General features: G+C 36.4%; 1 protein-coding gene across 1 annotated transcript in view; it reads left to right on the forward strand.

Moving 5' to 3' along the window:
• Nucleotides 1-25,144, forward strand: part of EPHA7 (EPH receptor A7) — a gene marked incomplete at its 5' end in the record, with an annotated part of 145,074 nt that overhangs the window by 49,635 nt on the left and 70,295 nt on the right. Inside the window, 2 exons of the mRNA XM_009876711.1 lie at nt 1,327-1,482; nt 2,358-2,693. Of these exons, the coding sequence (XP_009875013.1) occupies nt 1,327-1,482; nt 2,358-2,693 (492 nt within the window). The remainder of the gene's footprint in view (nt 1-1,326; nt 1,483-2,357; nt 2,694-25,144) is intronic.

Here is a 25,144-nt window from a genome sequence, read left to right on the forward strand (position 1 = left end):
ATGCTCTTTCCATCACTGCAACACCAGAAAACTAAAATAACTGTTCCAAATATCAGTGTCTTCAGATACTTTGCATTGCTGTTCTGAGAAAATATCCAAGCAAATATGAATATAACCAAAGTAAATCTCTCCTTCTGAATTCAGAATGACTATTTAACTAGCTTTAATATTTTGATACTCAATACTAAGTTTCAACTGCTGTCCCTTTTCTTTGTATACAGGTAAAGGCTTAAGAAGGTTAGACTGTGTCTGTTAGGATTGGGAAAAGAATAGAATAAAATAGCATGGTTGCAAAAGCCTCTGCTTTATTAGAAAGTTCTGGAGGGCTTTTGTGTTCGGTTTTTCATGTTGACAGTGTTTGTAAGTTTGCCCATAACCTCAGTGCTGAAATGGAGTCTTAATCTGTTTCCAGTTTTAGCGTTGTCTGATCCCCACTTCTCTCTTACTCATCCCCTGTAGCTCTTGTAGTTTATCCGTTCTTAAGCTGGCTGTCTAGGTTGCAGTTCTGTGCTTGTAAGTGTCATTATAGGTGTGTTGTATGGGTGTTTCTGCTTTGGGAACAGTGGCAGTAGCTGAAAGAAGTATTTCTAAACATCAGTTTTGGAGCACAACACATTTTTTACTTTCATAGGTTCACAGCAGGGAAATCAAAATAAGAAATGACCTTATGTGCATATTTCCAATTATTTACCTTTTAGGTTTTCCTTGAAAATTTTAGTAAATAATTTAAGCCTAGTTGTCCCTCTCTGTGAAACTGGCAAAAAGCAGTTGTGCAGTTTATGCTGTCTGCCCTCCTCCTCTTTTTGCTAGTTCCTATGAGCATCATCTGACCAACAAGTGTTCACGCCTCATTCTTTCCTTGACATCAGGCTCCACTGGTGTGCTACAGCTTCTTTGGGTTTTTCGGATCAGGAAGAATAACCTTTGCACCATTAATTCTGAATCAACTAGTTGAGATACCAGAAACACTTCAGTGGCCTTAGAGGAGAGCTTCTCCAGTCTATATTTCCCTTGTTTATGCCTACTGCAGGTATCCAGCTGGTTCACACCATTATTGTACTCTTCTTTGGTCAAAACCAGATGCTTCTTATATTTCTGTGGCCCTCTGTGTTAAGATACTGTGCTGCCTACTGCTGAGGCATTTGTAGTATATGGCTGAACAAAAAGTGCAACAAAATCATTATCAGCATCAACTGAAGAAGAAGAAATCATGAGCTTGCGCCAACATAACAAAATGGGTACTTTAGACATTTACAGGAATTTGTAAAAAGATCTGAACTGTTGCCCATGCAAACCTAAACTTTAATTCGTTTTGTTCTTCCTTAGCTTGTGGCCGTGGATTCTACAAATCCTCTTCGCAAGATCTGCAGTGCTCGCGCTGCCCTACTCACAGCTTCTCTGACAAGGAAGGATCCTCAAGATGTGACTGTGAAGATAGCTATTATAGAGCACCTTCTGATCCACCATATGTCGCATGCACAAGTGAGTCAGTCCTGAACTTAATAGTAAAGGACGTTGCTTAACCAACCAGGTGCAGCCACTCGTAGCTAGTAGTTTCAGTTGGCTTTTCCTGTATTTGAAGAGTACATTTATGACAGTAAAGAGAATTGAAAGGCAGAGGCGGGAAGAAAAGTTGACAGTGAATATAGAATCAGCATAAATATAATTTTCATGTTTGCTTGATATGGCATTGGAAAATATTGCATGTTGGGTGAGTAACTCATTGTAATAGATAGAATGCAGGCATAGTTTTCCCATGACTGTAAAATTGTTGTAGACAAGGTGCTTTATGTGATATAATACCAAAATGAGTAGCATGAAAATGAAAAGTAACCTGTGCAGGTCTGAGATTTGATTGCACTGTAATTGAATCTGGCTTAACCTTCTAACTGTAAATAGACTAGCCTACATAGATTGTGGGTTCAAACAGCAGAAGTCTCCTAAATCTGAAGCAGCACAAAGTATCTCCATAAATCATATCAGAGCTGTTGACAAAGGACTAGGTGCAGTTGATGCTGTACGTTTAGAAGAGACAAACAAATCCCATACTTGGGAAAACTATAAAAGACAACCTTTAAGTTACGTTAACCAATCTTTTTAATTGCACAGAAGAGAAACAGTAAAGTCAGTTGCAGTAAATCTACAGATGATTGTTATTCTGATGCCTTAATGGAAAATAAATAAAGCTTTTGCCAAGTGAGTTCAAGGAAGCTTTTATGCAGCTTGTACTAAAAAATAATGAAATGTTTATGTGAAGAAAAATGCTTCAACTATTCTGTCTTGGTGATTAAAATGCTAGCTATGTGTCCCACCGTGGTTCTGTGCAATTACCCTGGACTTTTTCGTGTGTTCCATAGGACCTCCATCTGCACCACAGAACCTCATTTTCAATATCAACCAGACTACAGTGAGTTTGGAGTGGAGTCCTCCCGCTGACAACGGGGGAAGAAATGACGTGACCTACCGCATTTTGTGCAAGAGGTGCAGCTGGGAGCAGGGCGAATGTGTTCCCTGTGGGAGTAACATTGGATATATGCCCCAGCAAACTGGATTAGTAGATAACTATGTCACTGTCATGGACCTGCTAGCTCATGCTAACTACACATTTGAAGTTGAAGCTGTGAATGGGGTTTCTGACTTGAGTCGTTCCCAGAGGCTTTTTGCAGCTGTCAGTATTACCACCGGTCAAGCAGGTAAGTTTTCATCACTTATGAATCTCAACACTGTGAGACTGAGAGAAATTGGGAACATGCAAACTACAGATGCAGTAAATCAGCAGCGTGTTTGGTGTGTTCTGGCTCATTAATCTTTTCACCTTGCCAACTAGTTAATTTGAGCTTATACTATTTCATGATAACCTGTCCTGTTTCTTGGCCTCAGGACTGCTTTCAGAAAGCATTCATGAAAGATTTAAAGAAGACACACAGCTTTATTATTAAATGGATTTTCTTAACTTTTTTTTTCCTTACATTACTGTAGGTTGTTCCCTAGTATTTGCAAATAAAAAAAAAAAGTAGATGTGACAGTCTTATGCAGGTTTCCTTTTTGAATTTTTTAAACCTGTAAAGGAGTCTTAGGTCACTGGAAGACAATTTGGATATCTGATGGTATTTTTAGTGTTAATGTTTTCCCCCAGGATAAGGTTTCTAATTTATCTTATATTTCCAGATATTTGATTATGACATTCAGTGAGAATGTGATGATTATTCTTTGTTTCTTCTACTTATCATAATCTGACAGGTGAAATGTCAGGGAAAATAAAGTCAAACTAGCGTATCACCCCAGGGCAAAAAAGGGCTTTAGTTGTCTGCATGCTGAGTAGAAAAAAAAAGAATTCTTTGATTTAGGTTTCTGAAATGATGAGTTTCTTGTTGATAAAAATTATAGGCCTCTGAAGCTACAGTAGTTCACTGTGGGTTCTAAGAGAAGATAGTAAAACTTACCATTTATACATTGAACATAAGATCTTAAATTGAACATGAATTGCAAGATCTGGCTTCTGAAATTATGAGATAGGTAACTGATACTGGCTGTAAGAACAGCTAACCAGTGTTTTAAAAGATACTTAGATCTTGGAGGAAGTTTTAATGACTATGATCAAGATGTTCTTTTTTAATGTGGTAGAAATTATCCCCTACAGTAATGCTTTGAACTGCAGACAAACCCACTGTACAGGGGCAATGAACAAATAGGAAAAACTGTAGTTATTTTGCACTTTAAAGATGGTCATCTCAAAAAAAAAAGAAAAAAAAGGACAAGAAATTTGCTTCAAAGCCTTTCTTCCCTTCCCCCATAACTAGGATGTCTTATATAGTTGTTAAAGTTAGACTGGAATATTTATGGGATATTTAATTTCTCCATAGTGCTTTCCTGGATACCAAATGCACATTTCATATTATTTTGGAATCATCCCTGTGACTGAAAGGATTGGTCTCTGTGCTTGTTCAGTTTTTGGAGTTCATGATGATGTTTTGAGCAGAGAGAACTTATCCTGAAACTATTTTTGCACCAGAGATTGTATTATTTTGGCACTTTGATTTTTCTTCTTTAAAATAATTCTGTATAATTTTTCAGACGTACATGGGTGGACAATATTCCACTCTCTGTAGATGTCTGTGCAGAAGTACAACACGAAGGGGAGGGTTTGGGCTTTTTCGTATTCAACTAAATCAGATTGGCTTTACTTCATGTGTTTTGATGATTCAATAGCACACAGGGTAAAGGAAGAGACAGTGTGATTTGGTGGCTAGTATCACATCTCAGGAAGATGAAAAAGCCTTAATCAGATGTTTGTTGTGTTACCTCCAAGATTCATTATAGTTAATTCTCTTATGTTCTCATAATCATATATTTATAGGATTTTTCAGGCCAGAATATATAATGTTTATCCTGTGTTATTTTATAAGTAGCACAAGCTATATGATTTTATGAAACGATCCTTACATCAGGCCCAGAGATGTTAGTGAAACTAGAGCTTGCACATATATTACGGATGACATCTAGACTTTACCTAGTCATTTTAAGTAGTGAAAAACCTTCACCCTCCTAGATGAGTTGTGTAGGAGCACGACGCAGGAGACCTGACTTGGTTCCTTCCCTGCTCTCCCATTTTCTGTGGGATTATGCACAGGCGAGTTTTTCCCCGTGCTGCAGAATCCAACACTGTCACTGCTGAGAGAAAGGGCACTCATAAAACTGATGCTTTGTCTGTTTAGCACTTCTGAATATTGGGATTTAAAGGCTTCCAGTTTGTCATCTAAAAGAAATATATATAGGTAACAGATTTTTTTTTTGAAAAAAAGGCTTTAAGCTCTCCTTGTTGCAGTTTTCTCTCTCTATAAAATGAGCGTAACCCTTACCTTTCCTCAACAAGCTCTCTAAGATTTTCTGATTAAAAGTGCCATGTAAAGGCAACATTTCTTTTCCATCTGAATTACAAAATTCACGTTAAAGGAAATACAGCCTTTCAGAAAAAATGCATTCACTAAAAGGAAAGACCTCTTTTACATTATTTTTGCAACAGCATGTTTTGGATCCTAATCTTGATTTCTTCGGTTTCTCAAGGAGGAAAATATTTTAGGTGGAACAGATTGATGACTATAATTGAACAGAAAGAGACTGGTTGCTCAAAGGAGACTGTTATGCTTCTGTGGTCCTATTTTATTTTACCATGGAGAGAGAGAAAGTGTTGGATTTATTTATAGCCAAGTAAACTAGGATTCATGCAGCTCTCATTTGTTACTGTGTGACTGTTCTATACTTTTGGCAAAAATGACTTTTTCTGTGCCCATATTGCTTTTTATGTGTGTAAATGTGTCTAACTAAACCTTCTTCACATGTTATTATGCTAGCACAATAGGTGTCTATATATAATTACTGGGTTCACCAGATACACAGAGGCTTGTAGTGAGATTTTCCCTTTGTAGTTTTGGTTTAATTGAATTGATCCTTTGTGACTGTATTCACAAAATTCAAATCATTGTGTAACGATAACAGGAAATTATTGATAAAAGAATGAGGTTATGGAATATATTCAGTTTTTCCTCACCCACATATAACAAGCTTCTGATGAGACAAAGAGAGCGTGTCACAGAAAAGAACCAGGTGGTTGATAAAAAACTATTTATATTTGTGGAAATAACAATAAAATGACTGAAAGTGGGTAGGTGGCATTTCACATTGCTCATATATATACATATGACACATCGCTATTCATTCCTTTTGTTAAAAAGACTTTGTGACTAGGCTATCAGTTGTCATATGACATATTTTTTGTGCTGTAGCCAAGAACCATGAGGCTTTTTGTTTTGCTTTGTTTTGTTTTTTGACAAAAGCATGAAAGAGCTGAGCTGGAATCAGAGGTAAAAGATTAAGTGCACTAAGTCCCCTAGGAGTAAACCATCTTGTTTCATATCTTGCCTATCCAGCATCATATAAAGAATACAGGATGTCATCCCAGTATTGCAAGCTGATCTCTGTGAACTCCCACATCCTTGTAGAATTCAGATTTAAATGTGACTAAGCCCCAGTTACAACAGGTGAATGTACTGAAGAGCTGCAGCTGGCAAACAGCTGACAAACACTGCCATTGCAAGCTTATTGAATGGTTTACCAAAAATAAAATTTACCACTTCTCTAATAAGATACCTTCCAGTGGTGCGGGTAGTTCCCTTTGATTCACCAAATTCCTTTCCTAATTCTGCATTTTTTCCTTACAACACTCAAAAGGTTAATGGAGTTGAGTAGGTTTCACAGCAGATGAACATTTGTTGGATTTTGGCATTTAGACACTTTCAACCTTTAAAAAAATAAGTGTTTCAGTAACAATTGTATATTTTTTTTTCTGTTGATGCTCTTGCAGACGAAGGTATTTTTTTAAACTATCCATGTCTTTTTTACACTATCCATCTACATTCTTTTCATCTGGAATTTGTCTGAATCTAGCCTAGCCTGACTTTGAGAAAATTTAAGTTAGGTTGACTGAATCTCAACATTTCTTAGGGTTTGAGAAGATTTAAGTATCTGTCCTGAACCAGTTTGAGACACTCATCGTATCTTACTACCGTAATCAAACATGGCAAACGGAAGTTAAAATGTAATGCTAATACCTGTTCCTAAATGTACTTGCTGTTCTTATGCAGGGAGCGCTTGGAAATTCTCACTGCTTTTTCACAGCAAGAGAAAGGTGCCCCACAGCACTCTCTGGTCATGCTGTGTTTTCAGATGCTCTTAATGCTGACAACTTGAAGTGATTAAAAAAATCTTGATTCAATTCTATAATCAAGTCTTACTCTTGAAAAACATTTTTAGTAACAATTTATTTTGTATATGTTGATTTCCTTTTCCTTTTTTTTTTTTCTGTCTTAGGTTTCAATTTTCAGACCTTTTCCTATGAAAAACATATCCCCAAATTCAGACCTTAAAAAAGGGAGGAACAACTGTATTGTTTCATTATCCCAGAAACATGAACAGAAAAAACACAAGCTGTAGAATAATGACCATTGGCAGCAGTACCACTGTTTTGCATGGCAAGAAGAAATGATTGAATGCATAAAGAAACAAGACATCCCCTCTGTAAAGCTGTGTGATGGTTTCTGCCTTTTTTAGGTACTTTTCAAGTCTTTCTAAATGGAGGAGATGCTTTGCATTTTTGTCTAGCCTACATTCTCCTTCCATGGTTCTTGCTCACAATTTTTCTCTTTGCTTCTCTTCACATCTTCCCAAGCTCTCAATTATCTCTAGTCATTTTTAAAAGTCTCCTCTTTCATAGTCTCGTCACTATTGACTATCTGTTTGTTTCCTGTTCGCTGTCAGTCTCACTTAAGCCTGACTCTTCTTCAGCAATGAGCTGTCCCACAGCAGAGGCAGCAATCAAGATTTATGCCTGTGGCTTTCCCAGTAGCTTTGACCTCATCATTCTAGTCCTTTTCTCACTTCTTTCCCCAGACCACTTCGGTGTCTTCCCATTTGGTCACCAGGTATAGTCTACCTTCATCTACACCTTCCATCCAATGTTCCCTGTTGTTGATACGTGACAGCTTGTTACGAATAGCTTCATTGTTCAATTTAATATTACTTCAAGGTTTTCCCATTTCAATGGACTTCCTTTATCTTCAGGTTTCATTTGATGTTTCCTGCTAGTGACTTTAATTTTTGAGCTATACTTCATCTTCTAGTCTTCAAATGTAGATCAACTTTCCCACATTGATATGGCTACATCATCTGTGTACATATTTAAAAACAGTCCTTCATGTGAAAAAAAATTCCAATTATAAGAATGCTTTTATTTGCTTTTTACCAAATACATTCTGTCTGTTGAGCTGGGAGAATTATTTTATATAAAAAGTCACTTTTCAAAACTAATGTGCCCTAAACCACTTTCATTAAGCTGTGGTTTTTAGAAACATGTATCTTACGATGATTGTATCTTGGGTTACTATTTTACTTTGTTTATTTAATGTGAGCTACAAAGATGTTAGTGGTTGTTCTTAATAATATTGAAGATATATTCTAATTGGTTTAAGCTTTTTTTCTAGACCAGTAGGCAGACAGCATAGTTCTGTAAGTGTTCAGTACACCATGGCCACCAACTGAAAAGGGTAAAACTAGACTAGAAATTAATTACATGTAGTTATTCTGCTTTTATTTTTTTACATGTCTTTTCAGTACATTTAAAAAATGGATTGGGTTATTTCTGTGGAGCTAAGACTGCCTATTGATCTGTAATCACATTGCCCTGAACTAGTATCACAGATCTTTTGTCAGGAGGTGGTAACTGAATTTATGCCTGAATTAATCTGATGGATGAAACCTTGATAAAAATTCCAGTCCCTGTATAGCAAATACCATCGGATCAGGGAAAGTTTGTTCATTCACTGATTACATCGGGTCATATTAAGTCACAAGGTTATAGCGATACTGTAGAATTGCTAAGTTGGGGCACTGTTGTAAGTTGTTAAATGTTAATTTTTTCTTAGGATTTTCACAAAGAAGGAATCATCTATAGAGGATATAATATGGTGTGGCATATATGATATTTGACAGTTTTGATAGTATTTTTGTATAAATATGCAGAATATATATATATAAATTTAAAATGACAAGCAATATATTTTATAAGAAAACTTACCACAGAATAGCCACTTGTTAGTAATTAATTTTTCTAATATTTAATTCTAATTTATTCTAATATTTTTCACTGAAAGATAAGAGAGAAAGCAAGAAAGCAGATGTTAGCTGTGTTGCTTAGGGTCTGATCCTGCACCGCTGAAGTCAATGGAAGTTTTGTCATTGACTTCAATAGGAGCAGGATTTGAACCTTATGCTCTATCAGAACACACAGGAACGAAAGCAATGGGCACTCTGTCATCCTGAAAGGGAACTTTAACTTCATATCACATTTTGAGCCTGACTGTAGCAGGTTTTTGCACTTCAGTTTGTCGCTGAATGTAATTTGAAACACTTTTTTCAGTATATTTAAAATATAATATTTTTTCCAAATGGATATAAAAACTCTTGCTTGTTCAGCTTTACCAGAAAATCTTTTTATATACAGATGCAATAATTTTTGTCAAAGAAACCTTTTTCTGGTAAAGACTATATGAATTTTACAATATTTAGAAATAAAAATAATGGGAGGCTACACAAAGAGAAGGTAAAGCTTCAGCTTCACAGAACCAAAACTCTGAATTACAAATGGTGAGATTAAACTTCTGTGTGTGTGTGTGTGTGTGTGTGTGTGTGTGTGTGTGTGTGTCTGTGTGTGTGTGTCTGTGTCTGTGTGTGTGTGTGTGTGTCTGTGTGTGTGTCTGTGTGTGTGTGTGTGTGTGTGTGTGTGTGTGTGTGTGTGTGTGTGTCTGTGTCTGTGTCTGTGTCTGTGTGTCTGTGTGTGTGTGTGTGTGTCTGTGTGTCTGTGTGTGTGTCTGTGTGTGTGTGTGTGTGTGTGTGTTTTGGCAGCAACCTGCTAGGAGAAGCTTAACAGCCACAGGGCTGTTAAGGTTACTGTGCACTGTGCTATTGAAGTAGCAGGTTATGTCACCACAGTCAAATGTACACTACCAAAGTATAATTTCACTAGTTATGCAACAAATAACTTTGTATTCAAGGGAAAGATTGAGTGATATGAAGTACAATTCAGTCAAAGAAAGGAGAGATTGATTTTCTAATGTGACAAAGGACTAGGAACCACTTTTCCTATTGCTACAAACACAGGGCAGAGGTTTTTTCAATGTTTGTGAGTTACACCAATTGTCTTCTTAAAAGTACTAAGGAAAACTTAATCCTGACCTTGAGAAGAAAATGTGTGTTAACATCACATTTTCTGTGACCAGTCACGGAATGGTTTGTAGAATAAGAGAACTCTACCTGTGACACCTACTGGGTGGGTTTTTAGCCCCTCATATATATGCCTGCCGTCTTCTGTCACTTCATCTATAGTTAGATTATTTCTCATGGCTATAAGTCCTTTTGAACAGAGTACAAACTAAATAGTACTCTTTGAGCTTTATTATACTCTTTGGGGACTCTTACACGTAGTTCTGCGAAGACTGTCCAACCTGAAAGACTTCCAAAATACCTGCTGCACAAAGACAAGAAATCACTCGATACTTTTATACATGCTGATACACAGTGTAGTATAGCTAATTAATTCATGTGCAAAGACAGACCAATTCCACAGACCTTTGATTTTGGGAGCAGAACGGTATCCAGATGCTTTTTTTCTGCTTTCTGTGAACTATAGTGGTATGGTAACTGGATGCAGACTCTAGGTAAGTGCTGAACACCATCAGCAGGATCTCATGAACTCAGTGTTATTTGTGTGGTATACTGGCCACATGTAGCATTCTCTTCCTAAAATAATGTCATTATGATGATTGTGAAATGTAGGCAAATATTTGTCTGGAAAATTTAGGATTTCCATAGAAAATTGTTTTACTTGAAACACTGTCATAGCTACATTGAGGTCTAAGAAAAAAGAGAAACGCAATGGGAAAACTGGCAAAAAGAAAGGCCTGTTCTGATTCTGTCATAGAATTTCTCAATAACATCTTTGGCTTGTTTGGATTAGTTCCCTGTTTCTTTTTTTTTTTTTAGCTGATAACAACAAATGGGTGCCCTTAAAAGCACAAGAAAGATTTGGTTTTCACAATTTATAAAACAGATTTAAACTCTTTCAATTAACGAAACTGTGAAATAATGATGTCAGTAGGACAGAATAATACATAGTGATTCAATTATTCTGGCCAAACCCCACTATGCTCATGAGTTCTGATATCTTACTTCGGTACAGTGTAATTTAATATTAAGTTGCTTCATTTCTTTGTTATTTTGCCTAGAAAGAACAAAATTTACAGAAAAGGAGTATGGTCATATTTGCAGCAAAATATGACATTAAAATTTTTGTCCCTGAATTTCCTAATATTTGATTGTTTCAGATGTTTTTGAAGAATTCAAGTACCATTCAACACCCTCTAAGTGCACAAATGCTTTTTTGATGTGAAATGAGCATCACTACTGAAAAGGCACTATTGCAAGTGCATAAGTGCCAGCAAATGTAAAATCCAAATTGAGGTTGTATATAATAAATTAAAATAAAATTCTTTAATTGTAACATCTCTATAGAGATGCATTTGATGACAGCATGGCATGGAGCCGACCTGCTCTAATGACTCCTGTGGAAATCTTTAAAACAGAAAAGATCGTCTATATAAGGAGAGCTAAAGAAATTTCTCCATTAAGCTTAAACGATAGAATAGTTAAACATGCAGATTTTAGATGGAAGAGATTGCTCACACTAGTGCCTATAGCTGGAAGACATTTGTAGTGAGTCTATTACAGCAAGTATATTTAGTATGCCAAAAAATGCACTGCAGGAAGAAATGAAGAATATCTTGAATCAAGACCTATCTTAAAGCAAGGTTCAAGTCCACCACTTAGGGATGAAGTTCAGTCTTGTAATTAACTGTCTAGAAGGAAGCGCCTTGTAGATTTGTCCAACATTTTAGGCAATGTATTTCCAGTTTGCTTTATATATACTTATTCTCCTTAGAAAGAAAGTTGCAGACTGTGCTGCTGCTCTTTTCAAACAGATCATATTTTACTTTTTTTTTTTGTGTTGCATGTGCCAGCAAGCCTGCTTTTTTAAAAGGAAGAATAGAGTTTTGACTAAACAGGTCCTCAGGTGGAAAATACAAATCTTTACCTTCTGGCCCATGGCCTTCTGACAGTTTAGAGAAGATTAATATTCACTTCTGGCAGGTAAGGGTGATGATAGCTGATATGAGTTGGAAAGTCAGGGCAAAATAAAGGTCTATGAAGAGCTGGACTTGATCTTTCTGATGCTACTGTAATAATAAGAAGGGGACGTTTGTTCCCTCATATCAGTAGCCATTGCTGACTTAGCCACTGTGACAGCTCCATGGACAGCAGCAGTTTTTTACGGTGCTGGAGTAGCCTGGGTAATTGGTAAGCCTGGACAATTTTTGCCATCTCTGACACACTGCTGCCCTATATAGCTACTTTTGCTTTGTGTGTGATAGAACCAGCCCTGACTCCATAGGGCATATTCCTAACTGAACTGTTGTATCTACTACTCTTTTAGTGTATTAATTGTTTTTTACTGTTTGGCATTTCTGTAGTCTTTATCCGTTATAGTCAAAATACATAATTGGATCTATTTCTAGAGGAAATTCTCAGGGCAATTTACTGAGGAAGCCGTGGTTGAAGGCTACAAATTGACAATAAAAGTGTTATTCTGAGTTCAATAGTTAATGTTAAGATAGGAGATGCTGATTATCTTTTTCTTTGCTTCGTTAGTGATGAATGGAGGCAGATTCGATACAGACAGCAATCTGGTGGAATGATGCAGAGCTATCTATGAAAACATCTGTACTAATCCACCAATGCAGTAAATTATAGCTACAAGCAAAAGAGATTGATCCAAGAGGATCATTAACAGCTTTAACCAACTGATCCAAGTAATGGGGTAAATGAGGGAACATTATCAAGATCTGATTTTCACAGCTGTCAACTACAATTGCTAAAACATGGTTACCATTTTTTCTCAATTTCAACCACTTTAGGACTTAAGTTTACTATATTCTGTTGTGGGCAGCCAACAAAGATCAATTAAGTGGTAAAATATGCAGGAAAAAATTGCCCAGCTATCATGCACTCCATTTACCAGGAGGTCAGTCGCAAAGGGAGAGATAATTGCTGCAAGCCAGCAAAATTAATCGGGGATGAGCCAGAAAGGATGATATATGTTCTGTGACAAAGTACGTGACAGAGATGTACGCATAAACCTGTAGCTGCTTGCCTTGTTGAGGACACAAGGACGAGAGAAGGAGACCTGTGAAAAACAATTAGCATGGCTTCAGAGTGAGCAATTCTTAATTATCCATAACATGTCGACATCAGATAATTAGTGTCCCAATTTTTAACAATATTTGGTCATTAACTACAGTAGAATAAGGAAGATCAAGAACAGAGCCATTTGTCGGAGCTAAGTGTTACATAACAGTGTCTGCATGCGAACATAAGTCAACTAAATCACGCTCACAATAATGACACAGAAATCTTCTTATTGTGAGACCAGTATAAATGCCCTGAATTTGAGCTTGTAACAAGCATAAACTGCCATAAAGGCAGTTTGTTTGTGCTAGCAATCCACAAAATAAAGCAGGCTTTAATGACAGCTATAGTTTAAACTCCCTAACTTGCTGCTCTTTCACCTGCACATTTAAATTTTCACTGCAAGCAGCATAAGTCATATGACTCAGGCCATGTTAGTATTATTGCTAATTATGTAAAAGGGTTTTTTTAGCTCAGTTTTCTAAACAAACAAGCCTAGTGAATGTATTAAATGTGTTTCCCTCACAACTTTCTTTCAGCTTCATTATCCTCTCTCAGTTTTTGACCAATTGGAACTATGTTTGCAGAGGTAAAAATCTTAAACTCCTACATGAAGTCAACAGGCCAGTGAAGACCTGTCCTTACTGAATGAGCTAAATCGTGTATCAGTCATAAGAGAATTCACAGATGCAGAAACACAGAACACATTAAGAAGAATTATTTACAGAACTGCTGGCAATTTTTTCCAATGTTAATGAAAAAAATCGTAGAAGTGCAGAATAGGATGTTCCGTATCTTACTTCTGGCTGGTTTCTGCCATATGCAGGCACAGAGAACTGAAAAAAGAGAGGGAGAGGTATGTGCACACATGCATACCTGTACTTAATCTCTTTTTAATCTCATTTTCTTTTACCCTGTTAGTGCGTTTTTCAGAATTTTTAAGCCAGATCTCACTTCCTCTGAAGTGAGCTCAAGACTCAAGGGACAAGGTCCTGTCACTGTGATTCTTAGCTTTTCCTTTCAAGAATGACCCTCCTAAACTTTCACCTGCATTTCAACAGCTTGTTGTATGCAATTATCCATTGAATCTGGGGTTACCGCTCATATGTATGTGCTTCCAGCAGCAGATCCTTCATTTTCTGTATCTCCCATCTCATACCTGCTAATGGATCTGCTTACCATCTCTCCTTTTGACCTTTTCTGTCTGTCTGTCATCTAAGCATTTCTCTTTTTGGAGTACCCCATTTTCTAATGCATCAAGGAGTGCTCTTTTGTTTGTGTAGCACCCAAGCTCCTTTCAGGCAGTAGTGGCTGAGTCAGCACACTGGATTCAGAGATAGTAAACCCTGATACTTATGTGGAGAAATACCATTTATTTTGCTAAAGAGTTCATTTAACTTCATAGAGTCTCTAATCGTGGCTGTGAAATGAGGAATTGGATGTTAATATTTCAGAGCCAATACTCTAATGATCTGTCTCTGTGGACCTCCTGTGGAGTTATTCCAAATATTCCCATGTGTAGCTGAGATCAAAATTTCACCCTTACTTCTAATTTTTTGTATTGCAGCTTAGCTGGTAATGAAGAGGGAAAAGTGTCATTGCTCTTTATATTGTGTAGAGTTAATCACATGAAGCATTTTAGGGCCAAACATTCTGCTCTTTGATGTTCGCATTAAACATTAGCATTTAAATCTTTGGTGGATATTTACATTGTTGTCATCAGTGGAGATTGCTAGGTTTCTTTAGGGAGTGATTTGGAACAGGCGCCAAATTTAGGAATTGTACATTCACTTGTCCTTAATTACAGAGGAAGCTTTAGATTACCTTCCCTATTTAGCCACCTAAATTAACTGCCAAAAGTTGATGACATGAATGCCCTCTTCCTCCCATCCCCACGTATGCAAATGTTAATTTCTGCCACAATGTGAGCATTAAATATTTATATGCTTTATTTCTTTTCAAGAAAGTGCTAAATAAGCAAGCAAATTTAAAAATAATTTGTCTTCAGGATTTTAAAACTCCTTAAAAATAATTGGTTTGTCCTGTTAGTAATTCATGTTATTAAGACTCTTAACATGTTATTAAGACTTTTACCATTGACTGAATTAACTGAAGTGCTTAGTGAGGATACGCATATACAGATGTATCTTAAAAATAGAGATGTTTCACTTGAATGCACTTTGTAGCACTAATATTAAAATGTTTTTAAAATATAAAATACTTATTCTATGTTTGTTATTTTAATGCTAGTTAAGAGTTTTCGTTACGAGGGCTGCGTTAGGAGGGCAGGTGCCTTACAGTTTACTTTCCTATGATAATGCAGTGATGACCACTCATCAGTGTTAGATACTTTTGTGTAGGCAATAAATTAACTCAGCCACACAGCGGCACAGAACAATTACAAACAGATAACCTTCAATGAGCAATAAATAGAGTAAGTGAACTCCTTCACCATCCTCCTGGGAACCATTTCTCAACCTTTGCCCTAGCAAGTACCTCAGGCTCTCAGAATATTATCACACTCATGATGCTTTGGAGAATCATTTCTAGATGCCAAAGAGGAAACTACCTCTTGCACCTTTGCTGACTACAGCACAGGTAAAGGATGGTGGTGATCTCTCATGCGGACAAGTCTGATCCCATTTAACAGTCTATATATCTAAATCAGTAGCTCAAATTCCACTTGGATACTAGCAGACAGGCAGTGGTACTCCAAAGAAGCTAATGCGTGTTCCTGGTTTACCAAAGCTATGCCTACACAAAAGGGATCACATGGCGTTCCCAGTTTGAGATGCCACAGCTACACTCAGCCAGTTAGCCGTGCTAATGAATTAATGGTATGGGCAAGCATATGTTCATACTCCATCCTCAACTCTATCACAGTTTGCTATACTAGATTAAGTTTGATAAATTTACTGAGCTATATTAGTAGGTTAAGAGGTCTGTAAAATTTGACTTCTTCCAAAATGCTGTGATAGGCAAATATCAAAGTGATAAATTTATGCACAAAATCACCACAGCTCCTTTTCTGTGGGAAATGTAGGAGAACCTTACATATATTTTTGAACGGAAATTAAGTAAAAGATTTTTAAAAAGAAAATCTTCTAGCCCGTTTATGATTGATTCAAAGTCAGTGGTAAGTTTTCCTTTAACCTTGGTAGGTATCTAAGCTCCTCAAAATAGCTATTTACTATTATTACCAATAAACAGGATAACACACAGTTGCTTTCCATTTAACTTCATAACATCCCAAACTGGAGACTTAGCACACATTAAAAAAATAACATTGAGAGAGGATATAATTATTCAACCATCCGTTTTCATACATTTTAATGATCCGAGGTACAGCCAAAAAAAAAGTAATTTGAAATTTTCTTTAAAAATCTGGGATCTGGGAGATGCTTAGCCATGTGAATAGCTCCATTTTTTTCAAGTAGGGAATAAATACTTAGGAATTTGCATAAGCTGCCCGTAAAAAATAACTTGATCCTGTGGGGTTTTTTTCTGCATTCAGAAATGCATTTAGTCAAATGTTTTGAACTTAATCAGTACATCTCAAGGGGAGCTTTGGTGTAAAAGGAGTGCAGTTTGACCCCTGTAGCTGTAGAAAGTAAGAGTCAGTGATCTCCATTAGACTGTATATCCCGCTGGGTAGTATCAGTTGCCCTTTTGTTATTGTAAGCTCTTTCTTTTACTTTTACTGGTTAAATAAATATATTGAAGCTAAAGAGTTAATGACAAATTCAGGAAGTCTTGACTTAACAGTGATGAAGTGAGACGCATTCTGTGCCATTCTATGTACACAATTTACAACTCCGTTTGATTACCGCAGCATGTCCTCTGCCTATAAGGATTGCACACGGGGGACTAGTCAACTTATTAATTCATCACTTGCCACCTTTAACGGCTGCAATACCCCTTTCTGGTATACAAGCGGAGAGACCTAGTAATCCAAAGGCTGCCAGCCGCCCTGTTCCACTCTAGCTGACCCCTTGTCTGCAGGCACAATGCTGGTAACTTTTCATCAGGTTCCTCTTTCTCAGAGGTTTTGCAACCCTCCCGCCTTTTGCCTTGTGTTAGGAACAAGCAGCCATAGTTATGGTGACTTCCAGGGGGGAATGGCTTTCCACAAGTTAACCTGTAGCTCTTTTAAAGTGCCTTTTGATTTATCTGTCACCTGATCCATCAGCAATGAATAATTTTCATGGAAGGTGCACTTTAATTACCTTCCCATTTGACTAGCATTATCATGCCCTATCTAGGTAATTAATCTCACCAAGTATCCAATTTCAGTCTTTATTGCTGGCAGGCAGGCCTTCTGAATTATATGTGCTTGAATGGGCATTGGGGATGTTGTTAAACCAATAGGCCATGAAACAAATTTGGGGTCTTTTTTTTTTTTTTCTAATAGTGTGTCTGTAAGGATGTTGTGCTCTAGTTGCTTTGGTTGACATAGTTGAGATTTGCACAATGTAAAGCAGGAAAGGACAATGGCAGAAAATAGTGGCTGGTAGAAAAACAATTAAAATAGCACATAAGCTATCAGCATCTGAAGAAACAGTTATGAGGTTGTGAAAATAGGTACCAAAAAATAATCATTTTTTGCCCTTGAATAATTTATAGCTTGAACAGTATGAGTGAAGAGTTCTGTATGCCGAAGAGTTACTTTGTAGAGCTGATGCATTCAGAGGATAAATTAGAAGTCCTCCTCCCAGTATCAGATTAGAGATTTGCAGTTGTGTTCAGTTTTGTGTTTCATTGCTCTGTGGGTGAAAGATAGCCCTTTAAAAATGTACTGTTGAACCAGCAGATTAAATAACATGGTGATAAATTTGTAGGAGAGGTTGTTCTTTTTTCTTATGCCCGTCTCATTAAAAATGGTGAGGAGTTAAGGTATTTGGAAAGCTGAGCAAAAATGCTGTCTCAGTGGTTAAAAATAAATAATAGCATAATGCAAATCTTTCATTCAATTGCCTACACTTTAGACACACTGTGCCTGTTTTGGAAGTTCCTTTGTAATTTTTCTGAAAGTTTTTTTTTACTTCTCTGTTTCCTCTCAATTCCCTTTTCATTCTCCAAAGAAAAAATTAACAGGTTAAATTTAACAAAAGCTTTCACAAAAACATATTACCTCAGATACAGCTGAGAACTCCTGAAGAATTTTCACAAGTCCGTTTCCTGGAAATGAAGTTATCACTGAAGCTGATAAGAATGTGTGTGTTAGTTAAACTTCATGTTTTGAGTACAGAATTGCTGAACCTTTTTAAAAGGAATTAAGAAAATGTGAAGATTTGTGAAGGAATTTATAAAATCTTATCATAGGATTTTTCTTTGTTATTGTAATTTTTAGGTTACCCCAAACAGCCTATTTGAAACTCTTAGCTAAAAACTCTTAAAATAAGCAGACAGTTTTACAAAGGCACAATTGAACTTGTAACACTGCTTTTTCTTTACTCTGCAGCACTTCCTTAATATCAAAAATTGATTATCTGCATGTAGATTATTTTCTTAATTAGTGGATGTACTTTCTTTTTTTTCACTCAGAAGTTCACCATACACAAGAAAATTTAGTATAATTGTGGTTTATGCTTAGAATAATTTTAGGGGAAAAAATCTGAAAATATTTAACTGGATGAAAAGTGGAGGCAACTGTGTTTAACCGTGTAACTCTTGCATCTACCACTTTGAACTACAGAAAATGGGAACAATGAACAGCATGGAGACTGATCCTGGAATGCAGAATCTTTCACCTTTAGGTCACCATTTCAAATTTAATCAAACCCAAGCAAGTGACCAAAAATTGTTACCATATGCAAGTTGTTTGTGAACTGTGTGGAATTTAAATGATGATCTCAGTTCATTTTCTTTTTCATAAACATCATCATAAGCAGTGCTTTTGGCAGTCATGCAAAAGAGAGATTAAAGGTAAGATTAAAGGAGCGTGACCTAGTAAACTTTTCACTCCTGGTCATGATCCCTTCAGGTGAACATATAGGCTGGAGAATTTCAGGTTGCTGATGTGAATTGTACTTCTTCTTTGGATAAAAACAGAACTTCAGTCATTTTTAATTTAAATACCATACTTTAATTAATTTGAATCTTTAGAGACAGACACTGACCCACTGTGTTAGACTGCCAGTCTCATGGGTGCTCTTGCAGCTTGATTTACGTTCCAAATGAAACCATTCATTGAGTATAAAAAGAAAACACCCTCACAATTTACTTCATTTTGCTTTTAAGCAGCTTTACCAAATGATAAACTGATCTCTTTGGTTTTGTTTGCCGTTTGCCAGGAAAGAATATATTTTGGTACTTACCGAATGACTCCTGCCATGTATTCAGTCTTATATATTGCTAGTGTAGTGGCTGTTTTCAGTCACAAGAGTATAAAAAACCTTGAAAAAAAACCTGTTAGGGGCTTTAATGTAAAGAATTGTCATTTGCAGAGCATGAACGATCTTTGCCAGGTACCAAGTTGCTGAGCTTTAGCTTTGCTGCTGACTTTGAAGAGAAATGTAATACTTAGTCTGAAAAGTATTTGTCGTCCCAAGTTTCAGAGCTGATGTTGAGACAAGATCCAGGGTGCTTAATTAAGTTTTCTCAAAGTCTGTTGATTTAACAACTTTCTTTAGAATGGTGGTAGAGCAAATAACATGTGAAAAATAGCCATTTTGGAAGGTCATTTAAGGTACCATACAGCAGCTCTTGTCCGTTAAGAAAGGAATGGTCTACTGGTTCAGGCACTGGACTGGGGCTCTAGAGATCCATGATAAATTACATAGTCATTCCCATAGGCATCTTGTGTTACTTTGGATAAATGACTTAATCTGTCCGTGACGCTGTTCTTCATGAGAAGAATGAGGATAATAGGACTTCTTTGCATCAAAGGAGCACTGCTCAGAAAAATCCATTAGTGACTATGAGGCGTTTAGATACTCTTTTGCTAGTGGCTATATAAGTACTAAGATAGGTTAAAGTTATCTGTCTTCCTGTGGTTTTGTTTTGTTTTGATGTTTTTTCCCCTTCTTCTTGTTAAAATGTATAATGGAATTAAGGCTTTGTTTTCATGTTAATCTAGAGCTGTTGGTCTTCTTTTATTCAGTAAAAGCCAAATTCTTCTTGACTGGAACTCTTGTAAACTTCCCTTAACAGACTTTTTTAATTGCTCCTTATTTTCTGTAATGCAAAGGAGATTGTACACAGGACTACTCCAGTAAATCACCATTTTTTTAGAAAAGCTTGGGTCTCTTGCAACTATACTGGATGCCCGGGGTAACTGCCAGTGTTGCATATGAAAGAGAAACAAATCTCACCAGGAATCTCCAGGTTCTCAGGCAGTCAGCAGGTAGCAAGGTTAGCCCTTAAGGATGTTTTAATAATACATTTGCTTATTAAAAAAAGCATCCTTAGACTGTGACCTTTCTGAAATAGTTTGTTCTTGCTGGAGCTTTGCTTTTAATCACTAATCACTGTGACTTCTTTTTGGCAACCTAACCCTTGTGAATCTTTCTGCAGCGTTCTAGGTAGGTCTCTCGTGGGACAAAAGCACATCTTTAATATAGCAGTTTTTAAACTGATGCATTCCTCCATTCCCTAATTGCACTTGGGAAGATCTGGTTCTTGTTGCAGTTAATAAGCTGTTCACCCAGTACTCTAAAATAACAAGATTGGTCACATTAAGGTGCTTTTTCATGGATCATGTTTCTTCTCACTCCACGGCTCCAAATGAGAGGAATAGCTTCATGGAGACCAGGACCATTACTCCTTATCTTTTGTGAGGAAACATTTTTTTTATATATATATACTGGAGTTATTCTAAAGCTTAGGTGTCACCTTTCTGCCACGTTACATCATTAAAGTTCAGGAGGTTGTTCAGACACAACCTCAGACATGGACATAAGGTTTTTTTTAGCTTCTGTTCTATTTGCTCCAGGGCAGGCAATTTTAAATCTACTTCTACAAAAGTAGGTGTAAAGAACAGAGGATACTAAACTTTAGGGACCAATTTTTTTATTTTTATTTAAAATATAGTTAAAATCATTTGTAGTCAGCAAATTCAAGCCATTCATAAGGAGGTAATCACAGACTAAGTTTTAGGTATGCGTACTGAGAACAATTTCCCACAGCTCCAGATGACTGTGAAGAAAGGCAGAACCATCAAGCTTTGGCCTCCTGGTTCCTTTTCAACACCTTCTCAAAGCCACCATCCTGCCTCATATGTTTGCAGTGTGATGCTGTGATTGCTTTGTCACCTTCTTGCTCCACATCACATTTTGTTGACTCAGCCATAAAAGAAGGAAGAAGCTTATATGCTCAGCTGAAGCTTTCGGAGTGCAGCCTATTCGGGTCCTGATGAAAGGACTCCCATTCAGTCATATGTTCCCCTGTTCTGGACAAGCACTACCATTTTGGCATTTCTTCCTGATCAAATAACTTAAATGATTCTTACTAGGAGAAACGGGGATCTTCAGAAACCCATTTCTTTATTAGTCTTGATTTTGAAAATTTTGGGTAAAAGACTGAAGGACAGGTAATATGTGTACTACCGAAGAAAAAAATCAACTGACTTAACTGTTTTGAAAGCATCCCCTAGATTCTTCTTGAGGTGAAGGAGATTTCACACGTTTAGACTAAAAACATTTCTTATATGGTTGGATTTGTAATGGTGCAACCCCAAACACATATTGAAAATAAGTAAAGCTCTTAAACAAATGCATTGTTTACGTTCCAAGGTTTACAGACAACTTGGCACTGTCCTGTCACCATGGGAATAAGGAGTCCTTGCCCATGTGTGGCCTAACCTGAAGTTTCACTAGTGTTTTTCTAGCCCCTCTTCTTGTCTCTTCTTTTTTCCTTTTTACTTGTCTGAATGATAGCATTGTTCTGTGAAATAACAGGGCATCACCAGTGTTCTTGGCATTTTACAACTACTTAAGTCATTAATATCACTCAGAAATTGAAACATCACAGTCCACTTACAGGTCAAATTCCAAAGGTTTTCAAAATTACAGTTATTGTAGTTGTAAATGAGGGTTTTTTTCTCACACCAGTATCAATTAATATAGTTCATATTCTTGTAAAGCAGTGAGGACTTATATTAAATAAAGAGTTATATCTTCCTCATGCTTTTTGAAACACAGAGAACAGAATTTACCAGTCCAGTAAATAACACATTTTCTAAATTTTTTTACTAACGTAGTAAGAAAAGCCATTATTTTTTTTTAAATGACAGGAATTGTGGCCTCTGTATCTTTTCCTGTGCAGCACAAAAATGTATTCAGTTTAATGGAATGCCATAATGCACTCCTAAACTGTCAGATTTCTAAATATGAGCCATACATCATGACAGTGCAGAACAATGTATTTTGTAGCAAAGCAGTTCTGTTAGAGAAGGTGAAAATATGTTAATCCTACCTCGATCATCAGGGACCCATATAAGTTTGCATTATTCTTTTAACCTTGGAGTAGGTGATATAATTTTTTAATTCTTAGAAAAATCTGTTCAACTACAAACAATATTTGTTGTTTGAAAATATTATTAGGGACTTCATAGACATCAGTATTATTATTTGCACATATGGAAAATATTAAAAATCTCAGAAAATCTATTGTTATACTCTTTTTTTTTGTCTCAAGGGAATTCTCTACAGGTTTCAGTTTCTTTGCTTGCAAATTGTATTCATTTTGAGTAAGAATACTAATTGTTTTATTTACTCCATAAAGTCTGGATATAAAACTGCTCACAGTTTCTATTGCCCACAAATTGTATTCCAATGCAAGCTAGCATTGGAAAATCTGGCCACAGATCTGTTTTACAGATTTATAGATTATTGCACTGAGTTGTCTCTAAGGTAATTTCAAGGTAGGAACACCTGAATTTACTGTTCTAAAATATATTTCAAACTTTCAGGAAATGATCCTGTAATATGACCAGTGCTAATTATATTATTAAATCCATTTTGGGGGAAACAAAACAAAATGAAACAGCCCTGCAAACCAAAAACCAAACCCAAACCAGAAGTAGTAAGGTCAGGTCATTACAAGTGGTACAGTGGATAAATTACTTTTTTTTTTAAATACTACCAGATAGATGTCATACTGCAAAATAGAAAGTAGTTAGATTTTGGTAGCTGGTTGTGAATTAAATGAAATCCACTCTTATGTTCTCATCACATGAAACATCTTGGGGAATTTTATTTGGGTTTTTGTTTGTTTGCTTTTGTCATGAACATACATATACCAGAAAAGCTCAAGATAAATGCGGTACAGATTTAATATAATGTAGAATATGCAGAGATTAACTGTGATAAAAAATGAAACAGAAAAGACTCAGACTCCTATAAGAGTTGAAAGCAAATTCTTTACTTTGGTTGCATCAATGTTTTTACTGCTTTGTTGTCTTCAACTTATCTTTAAAAAAAAAAGTAATTTGAAACCAGAAGCTCGGTAATGGGTGTATGATTAGTGACAATAAACTGCAAATCAGTTTTTAAAAATAGGCATGAAACCATTTATACTTTAGTTTTAGTTTCAAAAAAATAGATTTGGTTTCTATTTAGTAAGTATGAAGTCATTCATATTTTAGAGTTTAACAAAACTATATGCTTCTGAAAAGTCCAAGAGTGGCCACTTGGAAAAATAAAACTTGGTCCTCAGTATGAGTACAAATTGGACTCCATCAAAGATGACCTTCATTGTATTGCTTCAGCACCATGGTCACATGTGAGCCTGATGAAACCTCAAACAGGCAGTTTTATTCTACATTAAAAGGTGCTAATTGCCTCAATTTTACAGCTGAAAGGGAAAAGATACAAAGTACTTGAAACGACCTGAGTGCTGGGTCCGAACTCCAGTGCTAAGAAGGCAAGAGAACAGTTTCCTCTTACTCTCAGTTGTGATTCCACAGATCTTGTGTGAAGGAAATGATGGAATAGCGTGCTTTGGAGCACAGAGGAGGGCAGGAATGTGTTATCAGTAGCCCATTATTAGGAGAGATCAAGAATAGTGTGAAATTTCACCCTCTGCTTGTAGAAAGTCAGGTGCCTTGGGAGAAGGGTTCAGGAGAAATGTGCTGGAAGAAAAGATGTTGGACCTGGTTAGCTGAAAGCATAGCTCCTTTTCTTCTACCTTTAATTTGGCAGTGGAGCATATGTGGAATTGAGAGCCAGAAAACCTGTCCAAAGGTGAATGTGCCAGTATTCATGGTTTTGGGTTTTTTTTGATAAAAGACCAGGCTTAGCCTTTTTTTAAAATGGGGTGCTGTGGCTCAAAAAAGCTATTCTGGCATTATGCTGTAGCCCTTTAAATGGAAGAATCAGTTTCTGTTCTCTTCTTCAACTGATTAGTTTAACAATTCCTCTTCCATTTCTCTAAGTGTATCCTAATTTTCAGGCAACAGAGTCATTTTTATATGTAGTTTCTAATTTTCTTCCTCTCCTGTTGCCTTACTTTTACATGACAGAGATTCAACAGGAAAAACAGAGACTCCTTACTGTCACAGATTTCACTAGTATTCAGAAGTACACTGGGAGTAGAATTTGGGGAGAACCCACGAATTAAATGCCAGCTTAATGGAATGACTAGTACTGATGTGAAAACAAATGTTTAGTTTTGTAACATGAGATATTTAGGCTGGAAATTATAAGTTTTTTAGCCATCAGACCAGTGAGATTCTGTAGCAGCCTTTCAGTGGGAGTGGTGGGAAACATAATCTGATTATAAGATGGAAATTGGTCATTCTTTGGAAAGAATGACATCACGAGGTGGTAGGTGACTGGACACAGTAATCGCAAAGTACCCTTCCACTCCTACCTCCTTAATTAGGAAAATATTTTATATTTTATGTTCTCTGGTTTCTCGGAAATGTTTCACCTGTAATTCGATGGTGGTGTTTTTTATTGCTTAAGAGAGGTTGGACATAGAAAAGAGAATCTTTGTTGAGATTGCAGAAGTCTGGTAATTGATATGTGAACTGGAGATGATGAAATAGCTGCATGTAGGGTACGAAACAAGGAGGACACTGTTCGTATTGAAATGGCTGGAAGAGATGTATAAACAATTATGGCAGTTCGTATAGCTGGTTTAATATCGATGTCAAGACTGATAAAGCATAGAGTAAGTGTTGTTTCATTGGATAGCGTAAATTTAGAAGGCAAGCAAAGACTTATCCCCAGTTTATTTACTTTTAAATGAATGTTCCATTTGTTAACCTTTTAGGATCTGTAAATTCTGCTTCATTGATACTAAAAATATATTTGACTGTATTCTGACTTCACCATTTTTTAAGCAAAAC

Source organism: Apaloderma vittatum, unplaced genomic scaffold (assembly GCF_000703405.1).
Source record: "Apaloderma vittatum isolate BGI_N311 unplaced genomic scaffold, ASM70340v1 scaffold8089, whole genome shotgun sequence".
Taxonomy (NCBI): Eukaryota; Metazoa; Chordata; class Aves; order Trogoniformes; family Trogonidae; genus Apaloderma; species Apaloderma vittatum.